At 44.1% G+C, this 19579-nt stretch overlaps 1 protein-coding gene across 1 annotated transcript in view; it reads right to left on the bottom strand.

Annotated features, from left to right (window-relative positions):
• Positions 1–19579, bottom strand: part of LOC139581924 (teneurin-2-like) — a 120250-nt gene that overhangs the window by 7724 nt on the left and 92947 nt on the right. Inside the window, exons 21-32 of the mRNA XM_071412118.1 lie at positions 19497–19579; positions 18691–18864; positions 17851–18485; positions 15011–15186; positions 10500–10735; positions 7605–7901; positions 6677–7234; positions 5629–5898; positions 2958–3368; positions 852–962; positions 337–604; positions 45–175 (exon numbers count right to left, since the gene is read on the bottom strand). The exon at positions 19497–19579 is cut by the window's right edge and continues 19 nt beyond it. Coding sequence (XP_071268219.1) covers positions 45–175; positions 337–604; positions 852–962; positions 2958–3368; positions 5629–5898; positions 6677–7234; positions 7605–7901; positions 10500–10735; positions 15011–15186; positions 17851–18485; positions 18691–18864; positions 19497–19579 — 3350 coding nt within the window. The remainder of the gene's footprint in view (positions 1–44; positions 176–336; positions 605–851; positions 963–2957; positions 3369–5628; positions 5899–6676; positions 7235–7604; positions 7902–10499; positions 10736–15010; positions 15187–17850; positions 18486–18690; positions 18865–19496) is intronic.

Raw genomic sequence — 19579 nt, 5'->3', positions numbered from 1 at the left:
TCTCGGCTGTCCCAGGCTTTCTCGGCTGTCCCAGGCCTTCTCACCTGTCCGTTCTCACAGTCCTGGCTGGCCTGCAGCTCGTAGGGAGGGTCTACGAAGTAGAGGGTGTGACGGGGGAACCCTGGAATGATGTTACTGAGCTGGAAACCAAACATCACCAGCCAACTCTTCACGTCTGGGAGCAAAGAAAACAGAATGAATGAAAAATAAAGAAAGAGAAGTACAGATTGACAATGATAACACAACGCCACCCACTCAGCTCTCTCTCCTTTACCTTCAGTAACAATGATGCATGGGTTTTATAAAGCGCTTTTCAAGGATCCAAAGACGCTCTACCTGTGACGTAGTTCTTGATGTCCAACACGTCGCTGAGGGGGTTGTTGTTCTTGAACATGTACAGGTTGAAGGGTGCAGGGTCCTTGCCGATCTTGGGCCAGCTGGCATAGTCTGGCGAGGTCCAGCGGCCTGCCAGGACGTCATAGTCCCTCTGGGTGAAGTGGACCAGCTTGGTCAGGGTGTCATAGAGACCACCATGGAAGCCAACCACCAGCTGGAACTCTGGGTTAGAGTCCAGGTACACCTCCCCGTACGCTGTGTACTGCACCTGGAGGTCACAACAAACACAGGCGCATGTTTCACTTCAATTCACTACAACTTTATCCCCTCTGGGGCAATTAGGAAAGACAAAGTTGGTTTATTTGTCCATTTTTGTATTGTTTATTTGAATAATCAAATTGACCTCTCTGGACATCAAGTACTAACTTATCTTGGCTTATCTTAACATGTGGATAATGGGCCTTGAGATATTTAACAATCATTAGTAGTATTATTATTACTGTCATCATGATTACCTGTTTGATCATCTGTCCGTTGCTGCTGAAGACAGCCAGTGGCGTTCCTGTGTTGTCTGAGGCGATGTAATACTCCTCTCCACTACTCACCTCCATAGCAAACAGATGACCCTGAGGGGAAGCAGTATAGGCTTTACACCATAACTCACAGACAGTCACCATAACTCACAGACAGTCACGTCACCATAACTCACAGACAGTCACGTCACCATAACTCAGACAGTCACTTCACCATAACTCAGTCACTTCACCATAACTCCCATCACCATAACTCACAGACAGTCACGTCACCATAACTCACAGACAGTCACATCACCATAACTCACAGACAGTCACGTCACCATAACTCAGACAGTCACTTCACAGACAGTCACTTCACCATAACTCCCATCACCATAACTCAGACAGTCACGTCACCATAACTCACAGACAGTCACGTCACCATAACTCACAGACAGTCACCATAACTCAGACAGTCACTTCACAGACAGTCACTTCACCATAACTCCCATCACCATAACTCAGACAGTCACGTCACCATAACTCACAGACAGTCACGTCACCATAACTCACAGACAGTCACGTCACCATAACTCACAGACAGTCACCATAACTCAGACAGTCACTTCACAGACAGTCACTTCACCATAACTCCCATCACCATAACTCAGACAGTCACGTCACCATAACTCACAGACAGTCACGTCACCATAACTCACAGACAGTCACCATAACTCAGACAGTCACTTCACAGACAGTCACATCACCATAACTCACAGACAGTCACCATAACTCAGACAGTCACTTCACAGACAGTCACTTCACCATAACTCCCATCACCATAACTCAGACAGTCACGTCACCATAACTCAGACAGTCACTTCACAGACAGTCACTTCACCATAACTCCCATCACCATAACTCAGACAGTCACGTCACCATAACTCACAGACAGTCACGTCACCATAACTCACAGACAGTCACCATAACTCAGACAGTCACTTCACAGACAGTCACATCACCATAACTCCCATCACCATAACTCACAGACAGTCACGTCACCATAACTCAGACAGTCACTTCACAGACAGTCACGCCACCATAACTCACAGACAGTCACGTCACCATAACTGGGTGATAATAATTATGAGATTAAAGTAATGATAGTGTCCCTGAGTCAGTTAGGCTATATCCCAATAAGTTAAATAATGATAGTATCCCTGACTCAGTTAGGCTATATCCCAATAAGTTAAATAATGATAGTATCCCTGACTCAGTTAGGCTATATCACAATAAGTTAAATAATGATAGTATCCCTGACTCAGTTAGGCTATATCCCAATAAATTAAATAATGATAGTATCCCTGACACAGTTAGGCTATATCCCAATAAGTTAAATAATGATAGTATCCCTGACTCAGTTAGGCTATATCCCAATAAGTTAAATAATGATAGTATCCCTGACTCAGTTAGGCTATATCACAATAAGTTAAATAATGATAGTATCCCTGACTCAGTTAGGCTATATCCCAATAAGTTAAATAATGATAGTATCCCTGACACAGTTAGGCTATATCCCAATAAGTTAAATAATGATAGTATCCCTGACTCAGTTAGGCTATATCCCAATAAGTTAAATAATGATAGTATCCCTGACTCAGTTAGGCTATATCCCAATAAGTTAAATAGTGATAGTATCCCTGACTCAGTTAGGCTATATCCCAATAAGTTAAATAATGATAGTATCCCTGACTCAGTTAGGCTATATCCCAATAAGTTAAATAATGATAGTATCCCTGACTCAGTTAGGCTATATCCCAATAAGTTAAATAATGATAGTATCCCTGACTCAGTTAGGCTATATCCCAATAAGTTAAATAATGATAGTATCCCTGACTCAGTTAGGCTATATCACAATAAGTCAGAGATGGTGACATCACCATTAATGTGTGATAATAGTTATGTGATATACTCTGTAATGATAGCATCACAACAACTTGGTTATATGACAATGATAACAAGGTCATAAGACAATCACGATGAACAGTATTTAGCACATGTAGCCTGTTGATGAACACACGTTTCTCTAATAATCTGGTAGCCTACCTGCAAGTCATAGTACAGTGAAGCGATATCTGAACTGGAGTGGTTAAATATATGTGTGACTCTAGCCGGGTGGTTCAGATCAGCGTAAAAGAACTGGAGGTGTTGTCCCAGACTGGTCCGAGTGGACACTCTCCTGCCCAGTCCGTCATAGCGGTACTGGACGCTCCAGCCTCCCGGTAGCTTGTTATATGCTCTAAGGAGCTGGCCCTTGGAGTTGTAGTCAAAGACATTCGAGCCTCGCTGGCTCAGGAAGCCGTCCTCATCCAGACGGTACTGAACGTCACCCAGGCGTGTGATGCGGTCTCGGAGGTCGTAGCGGAGCGGCGTGAGGCGGGCGCTGTTCCCGGGGTTGAGGAGGTGCAGGTTACCGTTCAGGTCGTAGCTGTAGCGCCACGTGGACCAGTCGTTCACCTGGAGGCATAGAGAATGAAAAGAACTTTGACACACCTGAAGTCATCTCTTTAATACCAAACCTGAAGTCATCTCTTTATTCTTTTTTGTATTTTCTATTTTAAAAAAGTATACCCCTTTTTCTCTCCAATTTCGTGGTATCCAAATGGTAGTTACGGTCTTGTCCCATCGCTGCAACTCCCATACGGACTCAGGAGAGGCGAAGGTCAAGAGCCGTGCGTCCTCCGAAACACAAACCCAGCCAAGCCACACTGCTTCTTGACACAATGCCTGTTTAACCCGGAAGCCAGCCTCACCAATGTGTCGGAGGATTCACCGTACACCTGGCAACTGTGTCAGCGTGCATTGCGCCCGGCCCGTCATAGAAGTCACTAGTGCGCGATGGGACAAGAACGTCCCTGCTTGCCAAACCCTCCCCTAACCCAGATGATGCTGGGCCAATTGTGCGCTGCCCAATGGGTCTCTCGGTCGCGGGATCTCTAGTGGCACAGCTAACACTGCGATGCAGTGCCTTAGACCAACGTGCCACTCGGGAGGCCGAAGTCATCTCTTTAAAACCAAACCTGAAGTCATCTCTTTAATACCAAAGGTGAGTAGACAAATCAACGGCCTATGCTCCTTATAGGAACCAAGGGCTTTGTCATAACTCTGAAGGATCAGGTTACAGTGGGTCCTCTATACAGCGTGCTTTCTCTCGTAGAGGGGGAGAACGGGAAGTCGGCTGTTTTATGGCGGTTGTAAATACAGAAACTCCTTTCCCCACTCTGCCAAGATGAGAGAATCCCTTTGTTACTACAAAGAAAGCAGTACGGTAACCTCAAAAGGTTTTCTAAAGTAACAATATTTCTGTATTCCAACCATTTGGAATGGTTTGTGGGTATTTAAACAATAATCATGTCCAACCTTTACTGTGTGGTGATATCATTAAAGATGTTATAACGGAAACATTGTAACTTTAAGAGCTTTCACAATGTATATATCAGATGTACATCTACATGTTGTGGAATGTATATGAATAAATATGAAACTATTTGTGAGAAGATGTAATGTGATGTTGGCCTTCTAAATGAGATACTTGTTTAGATATGAAGTTTTAACTAGTCAGTGGCCACACCCCGTGAGTACAGACATTTACATCTGTGTCATGGAAATGCCCCCTTTTCTACTCTAGTATAAAATCCACTTCCAACAAAATGTACATTAGACTAGAAAATACGGAGCTGTCGCTAGATGTTGAAATGGTTGGCAATTTAAACTAGAGTCAAGATAACGCCGGGACGAGGTCCCCACGTTGGAAGGGCTATCACTCTAGAGACCTAAACATGCCAGGTGTAGCTGGTGTGTGAAGTGGTTTAAACTACAACTTTACCAAAGGACAAGTTCAGAAAACACGAAGCAGTAGCTATATGTTGAAATGGTTGGCAACTCAACAAGAGTAAAAAACGCAGGGACGAGGTCCCCACGTTGAAATGGCTAATACATCTACAAACTAAAGAACAATTATTCAGGCTGCAGCTATTTAAATACTTTAGTCTGGTAACCAGATCCGTTCTAAGAACATTTCCGAATGGTACTCGGAAGTATCCATTATAACAACTACAACCACGAAAAAGACCTTGGGACTTCTGGGGAACGCACCCCTTTCCTTTGTCTATTAAGCCATCATATTGGCTTAGCTCACTAGGGACTTTTCTATCATGTCAGTAACCAATGTGTGTGTGTTTATGTAATTCTGTGATTGATTAAGTTTAAGTAAATAAATAATTAAGCCAATTTGTATATCGCTGATTCATGATCTAGGCTAGGGTTTGCGACATTCAGAATATGACTGATGAGGTAATAATACATTAATAAGTGACTGTAATTGATAATATAGGAAAATATCTGAAGAGTTATATTCTGGAAATTCACACTCTATAAACATTTTTTTCCCGTGGTGCCCCGACTTGATAATTAAAGTTACATGATTAGTTTAATCGCGTAATTAAATTACACACAGAGAATTGATTTGATAATATACAGTCTTCACATTTAATGATAGTCAACGCTACGACAGCTTAAATCAGGTAAGTCAACGTAGGAGAATCAAAAACTGAAGTGTAAAGTGAAAAGGAAAAATGTTCTCTGTATTTGCAATGAAAACCAACATTTAATCAAGCCCAATGTTTCAGGAAGGGGTCTGTAGTAATCTTCTAGGATTGTGATTTGGTGCTCAACTACTGCAGGACTAGTATCACACTGGTCAAGTCAGATCTCCTACCTTCACCCCGCTGAGCTGTCCGTCCCCGTCATACTCATAGCGATACTGTGTTGTGTTGGCATACGGTCCAATCTTCAGCTCTCGCTTCACCACCCGTCCCATACTGTCGTACTGCACCGTCATCCAGTACATCAGGGACCTGAAGATCTCGTACTGCACCTCCTTGATGCGCCCGTGGGTGTCGAAGTGCTTGCTGAGGGTCATCACAGCAGTGGTTATGATCTGGTTGATGTCATAGTAGATCACACCAAACTTCCCAAAGTGTTCCACCTGTAGCCAAGACAACAGTCAAGAGTTAAGTCAAATATTGTACAGAGGGTCTAGGTCCCACTTTAACTGGATAGTCCAGTATAAATGATTTATGCTCAGTCTATCAACTGTAACTGACATCCTGCAATGGGTTGGGTTGGGTTGTGGCTGGAGTTAGGTTTGGGTTTGGGTTGTGGCTGGAGCTGGAGCTAGGTTTAGGGTTGTGGCTAGAGCTGGAGCTAGGGTTAGGGTTGTGGCTGGAGCTAGGGTTAGGGTTTGGGTTGTGGCTGGAGCTGGAGCTAAGGTTAGGCTTGTGGCTGGAGCTAGGGTTAGGGTTGTGGCTGAAGCTAGGGTTAGGGTTGTGGCTGGAGCTAGGGTTAGGGTTGTGGCTGGAGCTAGGGTCAGGGTTAGGGTTGTGGCTGGAGCTAGGATTAGGGTTGTGGCTGGAGCTAGGGTTAGGGTTAGGGTTGTGGCTGGAGCTAGGTTTGTGGCTGGAGCTAGGGTTAGGGTTGTGGCTGGAGCTAGTGTTGAGGGCTAGAGTTAGGGTTGTGGCTGGAGCTAGGTTTAAGGTTGTGGCTGGAGCTAGGTTTAAGGTTGTGGCTGGAGCTAGGTTTACAGTTGTGGCTGGAGCTATGGTTAGTTTGGATTTTGGCTGGAGTTGAGGGCTAGGGTTAAGGGTTAGGGTTGAACCAGGATGTGGACATGAAGCTAGGTTTAGAGTTAGTGTTGAGGGTTGGGGTTGAAGCTAGGGTTAGGGTTGTGGTTGGAACTAGGGTTAGTAGTATAGTTTTCTACCCACCTTTCCAGAGATCTCGTCATAGCGGTAGAGGTCCACAGGCAGAGGAGTCTCACTGATGACTGGCTTCATACTAGCAATACGGAAGCTGTTGTCATGGTATGTGTAGTCAAACCTAGCATTCACCATCCCCTCTTCACTGAACCGGTAGATCTGCTTGTCGATCAGCGGACCCATCTTACGGTAACGTATCGTACAGGAGAACCCGCCGCTCTGTAAGTTCACCATCTTCAGCACCCCAGCTGTCTCGTCGTAACCGAACGTCACCACGGTGCTGTCGTAGAGGATCTCAGCTAGCTTGGCCAGCTTGCCGTACTTGTAGAGGACACGTCGGCCGGTGCCGAGGTAGTGGGTGGCCTTGGGGCGGCCGTCTTCGCTGAAGTCATGGATGATGGAGGCGTTGCTCTCTGGAGGGTTGTAGGTGTTGCGGATGTAACCGATAGAGACGTGGGTGGACATGGTGTGGCGAGCTACACTAGGCATGGTGACGGCCGTGACGCGCCCCGAGGCGTCAAACTCAAATATGTACTGTCTCTGGCTCTGCAGGAGAAGGACCATGGACTGGAGAGAGAGAAGGAGGGAGAGAAGGAGGGAGAGAGGAGGAAGAGGGAACATAAGTCATCATCATCACCAATAGCATCATTTTATGCACTTTTCACTTCTCACAACCAGCCTGTTTTTACTATCCCTGCTACAGGTGCTATGATGCACGCACTCTATCCAGGTGGCTGTAGCTCCACACAGATGATAGCAACAGTACCGGTAACAGTACCAGTACCAGTAACAGTATCAGTAAAAGTACCAGTACCGGTAACAGTAACAGTATCAATAAAAGTACCAATACCTGTACCAGTAACAGTAACGGTACCAGTACCTGTACCAGTAACAGTACCAGTACCAGTAAAAGTACCAAACAGTGCTATGTCCTCACCTTATCCAGATAACTATAGCTCCACACCTTGCCATCTATGAACGACCGTGACAGAATACGTCCCTGAGGGTCAAACTCTGTCCTCTCGCTCATACTGCCCCTCTGCAGCCCCACCAGCTGACCCGTGGTTGAGTATGACACATTCACCACCGCCAGGCTGCTGCTAGGCAACCACATGGCGGGACGGCCCTGCGCGTCGTACATGATGCGGAGCGTGAACTTGCGGTGGTCGTCGTAGATCTTCTCTGTCCGAGTGTTGCGGTCGAAGTCGATGGAGAGGAGGTTACGACCATGTGCCTGGAGGACGATAGAGAGTGATGTAAGGGAAAGCTCTCATGAAATGGACAAAAATTAATGGCAACATAATGCCATTGGACGAAACATATACATGATTGCAAATAAAAAATCCAAAGATCCAAAACTCCAAAGATCGCGAGCGTGCTCCACCGTAAATTTTCATATTGCAAATGAACATAAAGTCAAGACCCAAGGGTCAAATTTTGATATATATGTTTTTTCTTCCAAAAATACAACTTCTTCTAAAAAAGTGCTTTCTGGACCGTTTTTCAAAATCTTTTAGATGTTTTTGTTGTCAATAATACATATATAACAACCATATGAACATACCTTTGTATTATTTTATTGAGTTGTCCATAAGGCATTTGTAATATACTATCATAGGAAGTCAAATGTCAGTGAACCATGGCCAAATGGCATAAGAAATGTCCAAATGCCATATATAAGTATTGAAAGTGCCAAATCAGGATGTTATGTCCATTTGCCGTATATGATCATAGGAAGTCGGTTTCCAAACCCAAAAGTCCGTGAACCATGTCCAAAAGGCATAAGAAATATCCAACCGCCATATATAAGCATTGAAAGTGCCATATCAGGATGTTATGTCCATTTGCCATATATGATCATAGGAAGTCGGTTTCCGAACCCAAAAGTCAGTGATATATACACTGCTCAAAAAAATAAAGGGAACACTTACACAACACAATGTAACTCCAAGTCAATCACACTTCTGTGAAATCAAACTGTCCACTTAGGAAGCAACACTGATTGACAATAAATTTCACATGCTGTTGTGCAAATGGAATAGACAAAAGGTGGAAATTTATAGGCAATTAGCAAGACACCCCCAATAAAGGAGTGGTTCTGCAGGTGGTGACCACAGACCACTTCTCAGTTCCTATGCTTCCTGGCTGATGTTTTGGTTACTTTTGAATGCTGGCGGTGCTTTCACTCTAGTGGTAGCATGAGACGGAGTCTACAACCCACACAAGTGGCTCAGGTAGTGCAGCTCATCCAGGATGGCACATCAATGCGAGCTGTGGCAAGAAGGTTTGCTGTGTCTGTCAGCGTAGTGTCCAGAGCATGGAGGCGCTACCAGGAGACAGGCCAGTACATCAGGAGACGTGGAGGAGGCCGTAGGAGGGCAACAACGCAGCAGCAGGACCGCTACCTTCGCCTTTGTGCAAGGAGGAGCACTGCCAGAGCCCTGCAAAATGACCTCCAGCAGGCCACAAATGTGCATCCATGCTCTGGACACTACGCTGACAGACACAGCAAACCTTCTTGCCACAGCTCGCATTGATGTGCCATCCTGGATGAGCTGCACTACCTGAGCCACTTGTGTGGGTTGTAGACTCCGTCTCATGCTACCACTAGAGTGAAAGCACCGCCAGCATTCAAAAGTTTTATCACTGTTTAAACTTATTGCAAATGTACTGTCAATTTGCAATGGGTTTCAATGGGCATTTACCATCACGAATTTGACATGCTCTAATATACTGCAGAAATGCCCAATTGACTGGCCCATTGAACTCGGGATGGCTGGGCAGTGATAGTGGTTCCTCTCCATCGCTCGTTGTGTTACTCCATCCTTGCTGTGTGTGTGTGTGAGTTTGTCTTGGACATCTGATGGGATAAATGACTGATTTACAGTTCATGAGGGTTGCCTAATCACACATATGAAGTTTTGGAAAGATATGACCTTTTTAACCCTTTTAAACAGCCCCTATGACCCCAATTTAAGGCACTTCCGGTTGGCACAGGAAGCTGAATTGACATTGTACGATTTCTCGTAAATTACGATAGATAAATGGCTGTTATTATTTTCCTGACACTGTAGGTTCATGTACTTTGACGTGAAGCGGTCAAATTAGCGCTCTATGACCGTTTTTGACCTTTAATCCCAGAAAAGGGGCCTTAACTCAAAAAGCATTGAGGCCTCGACACCATCTTGTTTCTGGGCTAACAGCCCATTTGGCCAAACCTGTGCTCACCGAGTTTCATCTTCAAAGTTTTTTCTGTTTAGGAGAAATGGCCATGTCACTGGTGATGTTTTGTCCATTTGCAATAAGCAGCCACTCGCCATCTGCTGGAATTTTCCCGAACAGCGGAAAAATTACCAAAATTAAAAAATAAATAAAACGGAAACCAAATGTCCGAGATACTTCATTCGACGACTTCCCGGTAGATCTGGCCATGGGGCACGGACCGAGGCCGTCGGCCTATTTTAAAAACATTTGCGGACGTCTAGTAAGGGACCGTACATTTGCAATATGGAGATCCTCATCAATCATACTGCAAATGCCGAAGAGTGCCCTTAGGTATGTAATCTCTGTAGCCAGAGTCAGTGATGTCATCTCTGTAGCCAGTCAGTGATGTCATCTCTGTAGCCAGACTCCGTTATGTCATCTCTGTAGCCAGAGTCAGTGATGTCATCTCTACACACAGAGTAAGTGATGTCATCTTTACACAAAGTAACTGATGTCATCGCTACACACAGAGAAAGTGATGTCATTTCTACACATACTGTAGAGTATGTGATGTCATCGCTAATGATTAAATGACGCACAGAAAGGAAGCGAGGTCATCTCAGCTCACCCTCAGCTTTCTGCCAAACACAGTGACCTTCCCTTTGGTCTGTTCCTTGCGGAGCCGCCACTCAATGGAGTTGAGTCCGTTGTCTGTGGGTAGTGTGATGTTCCTACGGCCAATAGTAGGACTGACCGATCCGGCCAGGATGTGGGGCTCAGTGTGGAAGCTGATGCCCATCCCGTTGGCATACATCACCCGCAGGGTGCCGTTGTTACACAGCTGGTAGCTGTTCCTCACCTGGTCTGTAGGGGGCGATGGGGACAAGGAGAGAGAAGGGAGTTGTCATATGAGTTGGCTCTTTTACTGGCGTCTTCCTCTGTTATGTTTACATGCTGAAAAAAGATAAAGTTGCAGATTAAATTGAAATGGATTTTTGCTGCCCTTCACAAGCAGAACTCTTTCCTTGAACAAAAAAACGAACAATTTGTCGTATGATTTGTTTGACAACTTGTCAGTATCATTTCTGATCAGGCAACTCCACACTCAGAGTGACTCATAATGAAAGTAAATGTGCGTCTGGTTTATAGAACAGCTTGCAAGCTTGGTAAATGAATAATCTGGCAGTCTGTCATTTCAGTTTTTTCTATCCCCCACTCAAACACTCAAAAACCATGTTCCCTATAAACTGTGCGTGTGCATGAGCACAATAGCCCCTAGACTGCCGTGCAGAATAAATACTGTATCAGCCCACGGAGAGAAGAACGAAATTGAACTTCACTCAAATTTCTAGAGTTTTCCCTGTTAGTTTCCCTATCAAGTCTCATGTAATGTAGGCCTACATTGAACACCACACATTGGCTGCTACTGTAGGCTGAATGATAAAACAGCTATTTCTCTGTTAAAACCTTTTTGGGCTAGGGGGCAGTATTTTGACGTCTGGATGAAAAGCGTGCCCAAAGTAGGATATGCATATAATTGGTAGATTTGGATAGAAAACACTCTAAAGTTTCTAAAACTGTTAAAAATAATGTCTGTGAGTATAACAGAACTAATATGGCAGGCAAAAACCCGAGGACAAACCATCCCCCCCAAAATAATGTTCAGTCTACCACTGTTTCCAATGGCTGTCATGTTTATTATGAGGCGAAAACCTCCCAGATTGCAGTTCCTAGGGCTTCCACTAGATGTCAACAGTCTTTAGAAAGAGTTTCAGGCTTGTTTTTGGAAAAATTAGCTACAATTTGTAGTTTTTCTAAGTGGCTCCCATTTTGGCTGTAGTGTTTTCATGCGCGTGGATGAGAGCGCATTCTTTGTTGTTTATCTCCGGTAAAGACAATAACGATTCTCCGTCTTAAATTTTATCGTTTATTTACATATTAGGGTAGCTGAGGTTTGATTATAAACGTTGTTTGACTTGTTTGGAGAAGTTTATTGGTAACGTTTTGGATTCATTTTGTATGCATTTTGAAGGAGGGAAACCGGTGGATTATTGAATGAAGCGTGCCAGCTAAACAGAGTTTTTATGGATATAAAGAAGGACATTATCGAACAAAGGACCATTTGTGATGTAGCTGGGATGTTTTGGAGTGCCAACAGAAGAAGATCTTCAAAGGTAAGGCATATATTATATCGCTATTTCTGTCTTTCGTGGTGCACCTGCCTGGTTGAAAAATGTTTTTCATGCTTTTGTATGCGGGGCGCTGTCCTCAGATAATCGCATGGTGTGTTTTTGCCGTAAAGCCTTTTTGAAATCTGACACAGCGGCTGGATTAACAAGACGTTAAGCTTTGTTTTGATGTATGATACTTGTATCTTCATGAATGTTAAATATTTATATTTCTGTAATTTGAATTTCGCGTTCAGCAATTTCACCGGATGTTGTCGAGGTGGGTTGCTAGCAAAACGCTTACGCCAGAAAGGTTAACATGTTATGGGATGCATTTTCTCCATTGTTTTTGATGGGCCACTCTGGTAGGTCTACATTATGATCAAATAGCCACAATAGCCTACTTGACCACTGTTAAAACCGTAACTTAAAGCAGGTACAGCCTCAGTGTTCACAGTAAACGCGCGCTGGAAATTGCACAGAATTTTCACAAAATTCCTGAAATTTGGTCAGTGCTGAGAGAAATTTAAGGGAACATTGCTCTTAAACATAGAGTCGGAAATTTACAAACACCTTAGCCAAATACATTTAAACTCAGTTTTTCACAATTCCTGACATTTAATCCTAGTAAAAATTCACTGTCTTAGGTCAGTTAGGATCACCACTTTAATTTAAGAATGTGAAATGTCAGAATAATAGTAGAGAGAATTATTTCTTTCAGCTTTTATTTCTTTCATCCTATTCCCAGTGGGTCAGAAGTTGACATACACTCAATTAGTATTTGGTAGCATTGCCTATAAATTGTTTAACTTGGGTCAAATGTTTCGGGTAGCCTTCCACAAGCTTCCCAGAATAAGTTGGGTGAATTTTGGCCCATTCCTCCTGACAGAGCTGGTATAACTGAGTCAGGTTTGTAGGTCTCCTTGCTCGCACTCACTTTTTCAGTTCTGCCCACACATTTTCTATAGGATTGAGGTCAGGGCTTTGTGATGGCCACTCCAATACCTTGACATTGTTGTCCTTAAGCAATTTTGCCACAATGTTGGAAGTATGCTTGGGGTCATTGTCCATTTGGAAGACCCATTTGCGACCAAGCTTTAACTTCCTGACTGATGTCTTGAGATGTTGTTACCTACCTCATGATGCCATCTATTTTGTGAAGTGCACCAGTCCCTCCTGCAGCAAAGCACCCCCACAACATGACGCTACCACCCCCGTGCTTCATAGTTGAGATGGTGTTCTTCGGCTTGCAAGCCTCCCCCTTTTTCCTCCAAACATAACGATGGTCATTATGGCCAAACAGTTCTTTTTTTGTTTCATCAGACCAGAGGACATTTCTCCAAAAAGTACGATCTTTGTCCCCATGTGCAGTTGCAAACCCTAGTCTGGCTTTTTTATGGCTGTTTTGGAGCAGTGGATTCTTCCTTGCTGAGCGTCCTTTCAGGTTCTGTCAATATAGGACTCGTTTTACTGTAATTATAGATATATTTGTACCTGTTTCCTCCAGCATCTTCACAAGGTCTTTTTGCTGTTGTTCTGGGATTGATTTGCACTTTTCGCACCAAAGTACATTCATCTCTAGGAGACAGAACGCGTCCCCTTCCTGATCGGTATGACAGCTGCGTGGTCCCATGGTGTTTATACTTGCGTACTATTGTTTGAACGTGGTACCTTCAGGCGTTTGGAAATTGCTCCCAAGGATGAACCAGACTTGTGCAGGTTTACATTTTTTTCCTGAGGTCTTGGCTGATTTCTTTTGATTTTCCCATGATGTCAAGCAAAGAGTCACTGAGTTTCAAGGTAGGCCTTGAAATACATCCACAGGTATACCTCCAATTGAAATTATGTCAATTAGCCTATCAGAAGGTTCTAAAGCCACAACATAATTTCTGGAATTTTCCAAAGCTGTTTATAGTATATGTAAACTTCTGTCCCACTGGAATTGTGATACAGTGAATTATAAGTGAAATTATCTTTCTTTAAACAATTGTTGGAAAAATGACTTTTGTCATGCACAAAGTAGATGTCCTAACCGACTTGCCAAAACTATAGTTTGTTAACAAGAAATTTGTGGATCATACACACATACAGACACACACAGACACACACAGACACAGACACACACACACACACACACACACACACACACACACACACACACACACACACACACACACACACACACACACACACACACACACACACACACACACACACACACACACACACACACACACACACACACACACACACACACAGTGGCTTTGATCCTCCATCACCATAAACGGCAGTAATCCATAAAGCCAATTTGTTATAAACCTCCAGGCAGCGTTTTACCAACACTTCAAACACACAGAGATGGCTTTCTGTCGACTCTGCAGTAGACTACCCTCTCACTATCGGACAAATCTCTTTGTAATAAAAACAGAGAGAGAGAGAGAGAGAGAGCAGTGGCGAGGAAGAGAGAGACAGAGAGAGATGGGAGCAAAGCAAGCTTTCAAAACCAGTGTCTCAGCACAGCAGACCAGAACACTGTGCTGTAATACACCCAACACACACACACGGAGACACACAGAGAGACACACACAGACACACACAGACACACACACACACACACACACACACACACACACACACACACACACACACACACACACACACACACACACACACACACACACACACACACACACACACACACACACACACACACACACACACAGAGACACACAGAGACACACACAGAGACACACACAGACACACACAGACACACACAGAGACACACACAGAGACACACACAGAGACACACACACACACACACACAGACACACACACAGACACACAGACACACACAGAGACACAGAGACACACACAGAGACACACACAGAGACACACAGACACACAGAGACACACACAGAGACACACACAGAGACACACAGACACACATAACTGATGTGTGTGTATGTCCCACCTTGTACCACGGTGTATGAGGCCTCCACAGAGGACAGGTTGGTGATCACGGTGATGTCATCGTCTCTGCTGGAGCTCTCTATGTCAATGTTGATGGAACGTTCTATCTCCCGGTGCAGACTGGTCACCATGCCAGTAGGATAGGTTACATTGGTCAGACGACCCCCACTGTCATACCTGGTGAAGAGATATAGAGATTACTTCTCACTGTCATACCTGGAGGAGAGAGAGATATAGAGGTTACTTCTCACTGTCATACCTGGAGGAGAGAGAGATATAGAGGTTACTTCTCACTGTCATACCTGGAGGAGAGAGAAATATAGAGGTTACTTCTCACTGTCATACCTGGAGGAGAGAGAAATATAGAGATTACTTCTCACTGTCATACCTGGAGGAGAGAGAAATATAGAGTTTACTTCTCACTGTCATACCTGGAGGAGAGAGAAATATAGAGGTTACTTCTCACTGTCATACCTGGAGGAGAGAGAAATATAGAGTTTACTTCTCACTGTCATACCTGGAGGAGAGAGAAATATAGAGTTTACTTCTCACTGTCATACCTGGAGGAGAAATATAGAGATTACTTCTCACTTTCATACCTGGAGGAGAGAGAAATATAGAGATTACTTCTCACTGTCATACCTGGAGGAGAGAGAAATATAGAGATTACTTCTCACTTTCATACCTGGAGGAGAGAGAAATATAGAGATTACTTCTCACTGTCATACCTGGAGGAGAGAGAAATATAGAGATTACTTCTCACTGTCATACCTGGAGGAGAAATATAGAGATTACTTCTCACTTTCATACCTGGAGGAGAAATATAGAGATTACTTCTCACTTTCATACCTGGAGGAGAGAGAAATATAGAGATTACTTCTCACTTTCATACCTGGAGGAGAGAGAAATATAGAGGTTACTTCTCACTGTCATACCTGGAGGAGAGAGAAATATAGAGGTTACTTCTCACTTTCATACCTGGAGGAGAAAGAAATATAGAGGTTACTTCTCACTATCATACCTGGAGGAGAGAGAAATATAGAGGTTACTTCTCACTTTCATACCTGGAGGAGAGAGAAATATAGAGATTACTTCTCACTTTCATACCTGGAGGAGAGAGAAATATAGAGATTACTTCTCACTTTCATACCTGGAGGAGAGAGAAATATAGAGGTTACTTCTCACTGTCATACCTGGAGGAGAGAGAAATATAGAGTTTACTTCTCCCTGTCATACCTGGAGGAGAGAGAAATATAGAGGTTACTTCTCACTGTCATACCTGGAGGAGAGAGAAATATAGAGGTTACTTCTCACTTTCATACCTGGAGGAGAGAGAAATATAGAGTTTACTTCTCCCTGTCATACCTGGAGGAGAGAGAAATATAGAGGTTACTTCTCACTGTCATACCTGGAGGAGAGAGAAATATAGAGGTTACTTCTCACTGTCATACCTGGAGGAGAGAGACATATAGAGGTTACTTCTCACTGTCATACCTGGAGGAGAGAGAAATATAGAGGTTACTTCTCACTGTCATACCTGGAGGAGAGAGAAATATAGAGGTTACTTCTCACTGTCATACCTGGTGGAGACATATAGAGGTTACTTCTCACTGTCATACCTGGTGGAGACATATAGAGGTTACTTCTCACTGTCATACCTGGTGGAGACATATAGAGGATACTTCTCACTGTCATACCTGGTGGAGACATATAGAGGTTACTTCTCACTGTCATACCTGGTGGAGACATATAGAGGTTACTTCTCAGTGTCATACCTGGTGGAGACATATAGAGGTTACTTCTCACTGTCATACCTGGTGGAGACATATAGAGGTTACTTCTCACTGTCATACCTGGTGGAGACATATAGAGGTTACTTCTCACTGTCATACCTGGAGGAGAGAGACAAATATAAGTTACTTCTCACTGTCCAAACTGAGAAGATGGGGACAACTAGTGACAAAATGTAGTTATTCAATCATTGTATCCACACTGCTCACACGCGTCAATGAGCGTCTGCGTAGCCAGGCGCTAAAGTAGAACTTGGTTCTATTTGTGACGCTTGATGAGCTGCAGTCCCGCCTCTCCCATCTCCTCATTGGTTTTAGGAGCATATACCACGTGGGTGATTGAATGATGAACTGAGGTCCACACTCCAGCCCAGTGTGTAGTGGTAATGCACCTTAAAGTTGGTTGCCAACCACCATATAAAGTCCACAGAAGAAGAAGACCAAAGGAGAAGAGATTACTAGAAACAAACTTTACCCTTTTATCTGTGGATTAATTGTCGGAGTAGAGGACCTTGTGCATTTCAGGTCAAATTAAAACCCAATGTTTATTTCCCAGGACAAATTAGCTAGCAACAGCAAGCTAGCTAGCTAAATTGCCATGAATGTTTAATGCTTTCCGACGTGTCTCCTCTCCTCTCCTCTCCTCTCCTCTCCTCTCCTCTCCTCTCCTCTCCTCTCCTCTCCTCTCCTCTCCTCTCCTCTCACAGCTTACAGAGGAGTACTGGGAATAGCTGGTCTCTGCGTATTTCTATTAACATGGCAGATATCGGAACAGCAAAAACTGTGTGTGTGTGTGTGTGTGTGTGTGTGTGTGTGCAGTGACAAAAGCAAACCACTATGGACCTCTAACATCTGTCAGTTCTGTGAGCTCTGACTGAAGCAAACTCGAGGGTGCAGTGACAGAAGTTAACTCCAGGGGACAGCAGTGGGCTGTGAACAGATCCTAGCTACAGTAGCTGTGTGCTAGGCAATGCAGCTATGAGACCCTGAGTTCCGCTGTAGTTTCCACTTTTGACAGATGCATAAAAAAACACCCCCACATCCCACTCACTGGTAGAAGGTGGTCCATCCGGTCTCGTCAGCCTTGGTGGCCAGTAGTCCTGTACTCCCAGAGTACCCCAGTAGGGCCACCTCCTGTCCCTGGGCTGAGACACTCTTCAGCCCCCCAGCAGGGTCCAAACCCAGGGTCACCACCTGGTTCTCTGGCAGTAACACCAGTCTGAGGAGGCCAGAACTCCCCCCCTGGCCCAGACCCTCCCTTCTCACCCTGACAGTGTTGTTGCAGTTGTCCACCAGCGTGGCTAGCTCTCTGTCCGGCCCGTAGGTGAAGTTATATAGCGGTTCTCCCGTGACCAGACTCACGGTCTGTAGATGCTGACCGTCACCGTTGAACACGTAGAGCTCCTGTTCCCGTGGAGACGCAACTTCGTATTGTCCCATCATCGATCCTGATCCCGAGGCGGATGGCCCGGGCCGATTGGCTCGCACGGCTCTGATGCGTATGTTGTTAAGATCGGCGATGAAAAGCGTTCCGTCGGGTGAGACGGCGAGCGAGGCGGGGCAGTTGAGGCCGGCATCGGACGCATAACCGTCGTCGCCATGGAAACAGTTGCAGTTAACGTCATTCTTGCAGTCGCAGTCCGACGAGGTGCCGGCTAGCAGAGAGATCTCGCCGTTAGTGGACACCTGAGTTAGAGGGAAGGGGAGAAAGACAACAAACAAGAAAGAGAGGAAACACAGAAGGTTTTAGAATAGAGATGGAGGAAAGAAAAGTAAAGTTTCAAGTTTTAATGTCACGTACAGTGAAATGCCTTTCTTGCAAGCTCTAAACCCAACAAAGCCGTAAGGTGAAGTTACTTTTTTAATGTAAAATAAACCTGTGTTGTCATACCTGTCTGACGCGGTTGATTTTCTTCTCATCCGTCTCAGCGATGTAGAGAACTCCGGTGTAAGACAGGGCGATGGCTGTAGCACTCTCCAACGCAGCATGAATGGCAAGCTTACTCAGGCTGTAGTCTATACCTGGAACCTGACAATGCATGGGCCGCCCTGCTATGATGCTCACCTGGGGGCGATAATGTTATGTTATTTAAGATAATAATACATATATGATAATAGCATCATGATATCGTGTATATCACAATAACCGCTTGTATCGCAATAACTGATTACATTGTAATAACTGATTATATGGTGGTAACTGATTATACGGTGATAACTGATTATTTGGTGATAACTGATTATATGGTGATAACTGATTATATGGTTATAACTGATTATACGGTGATAACTGATTATATGGTGATAACTGATTATATGGTGATAACTGATTATATGGTGATAACTGATTATATGGTGATATGGTGATAACTGATTATATGGTGATAACTGATTATATGGTGATAACTGATTATATGGTGATAACTGATTATACGGTGATAACTGATTATACGGTGATAACTGATTATATGGTGATAACTGATTATACGGTGATAACTGATTATATGGTGATAACTGATTATATGGTGATAACTGATTATACGGTGATAACTGATTATATGGTGATAACTGATTATATGGTGATAACTGATTATTTGGTGATAACTGATTATATGGTGATAACTGATTATATGGTGATAACTGATTATATGGTGATAACTGATTATTTGGTGATAACTGATGTGGAACGAAGCTCACTTGGTGGTTCTCAGTGATGCGGAGGATGACGTTGTTCTCCAGGACGTACAGAGAGTTATCCATGGGGTTTACTGCCAGGTCTG

This window comes from Salvelinus alpinus, chromosome 7, assembly GCF_045679555.1.
Source record: "Salvelinus alpinus chromosome 7, SLU_Salpinus.1, whole genome shotgun sequence".
NCBI classification, from domain to species: Eukaryota; Metazoa; Chordata; class Actinopteri; order Salmoniformes; family Salmonidae; genus Salvelinus; species Salvelinus alpinus.
This window is presented reverse-complemented; position numbering and strand designations above follow the sequence as displayed.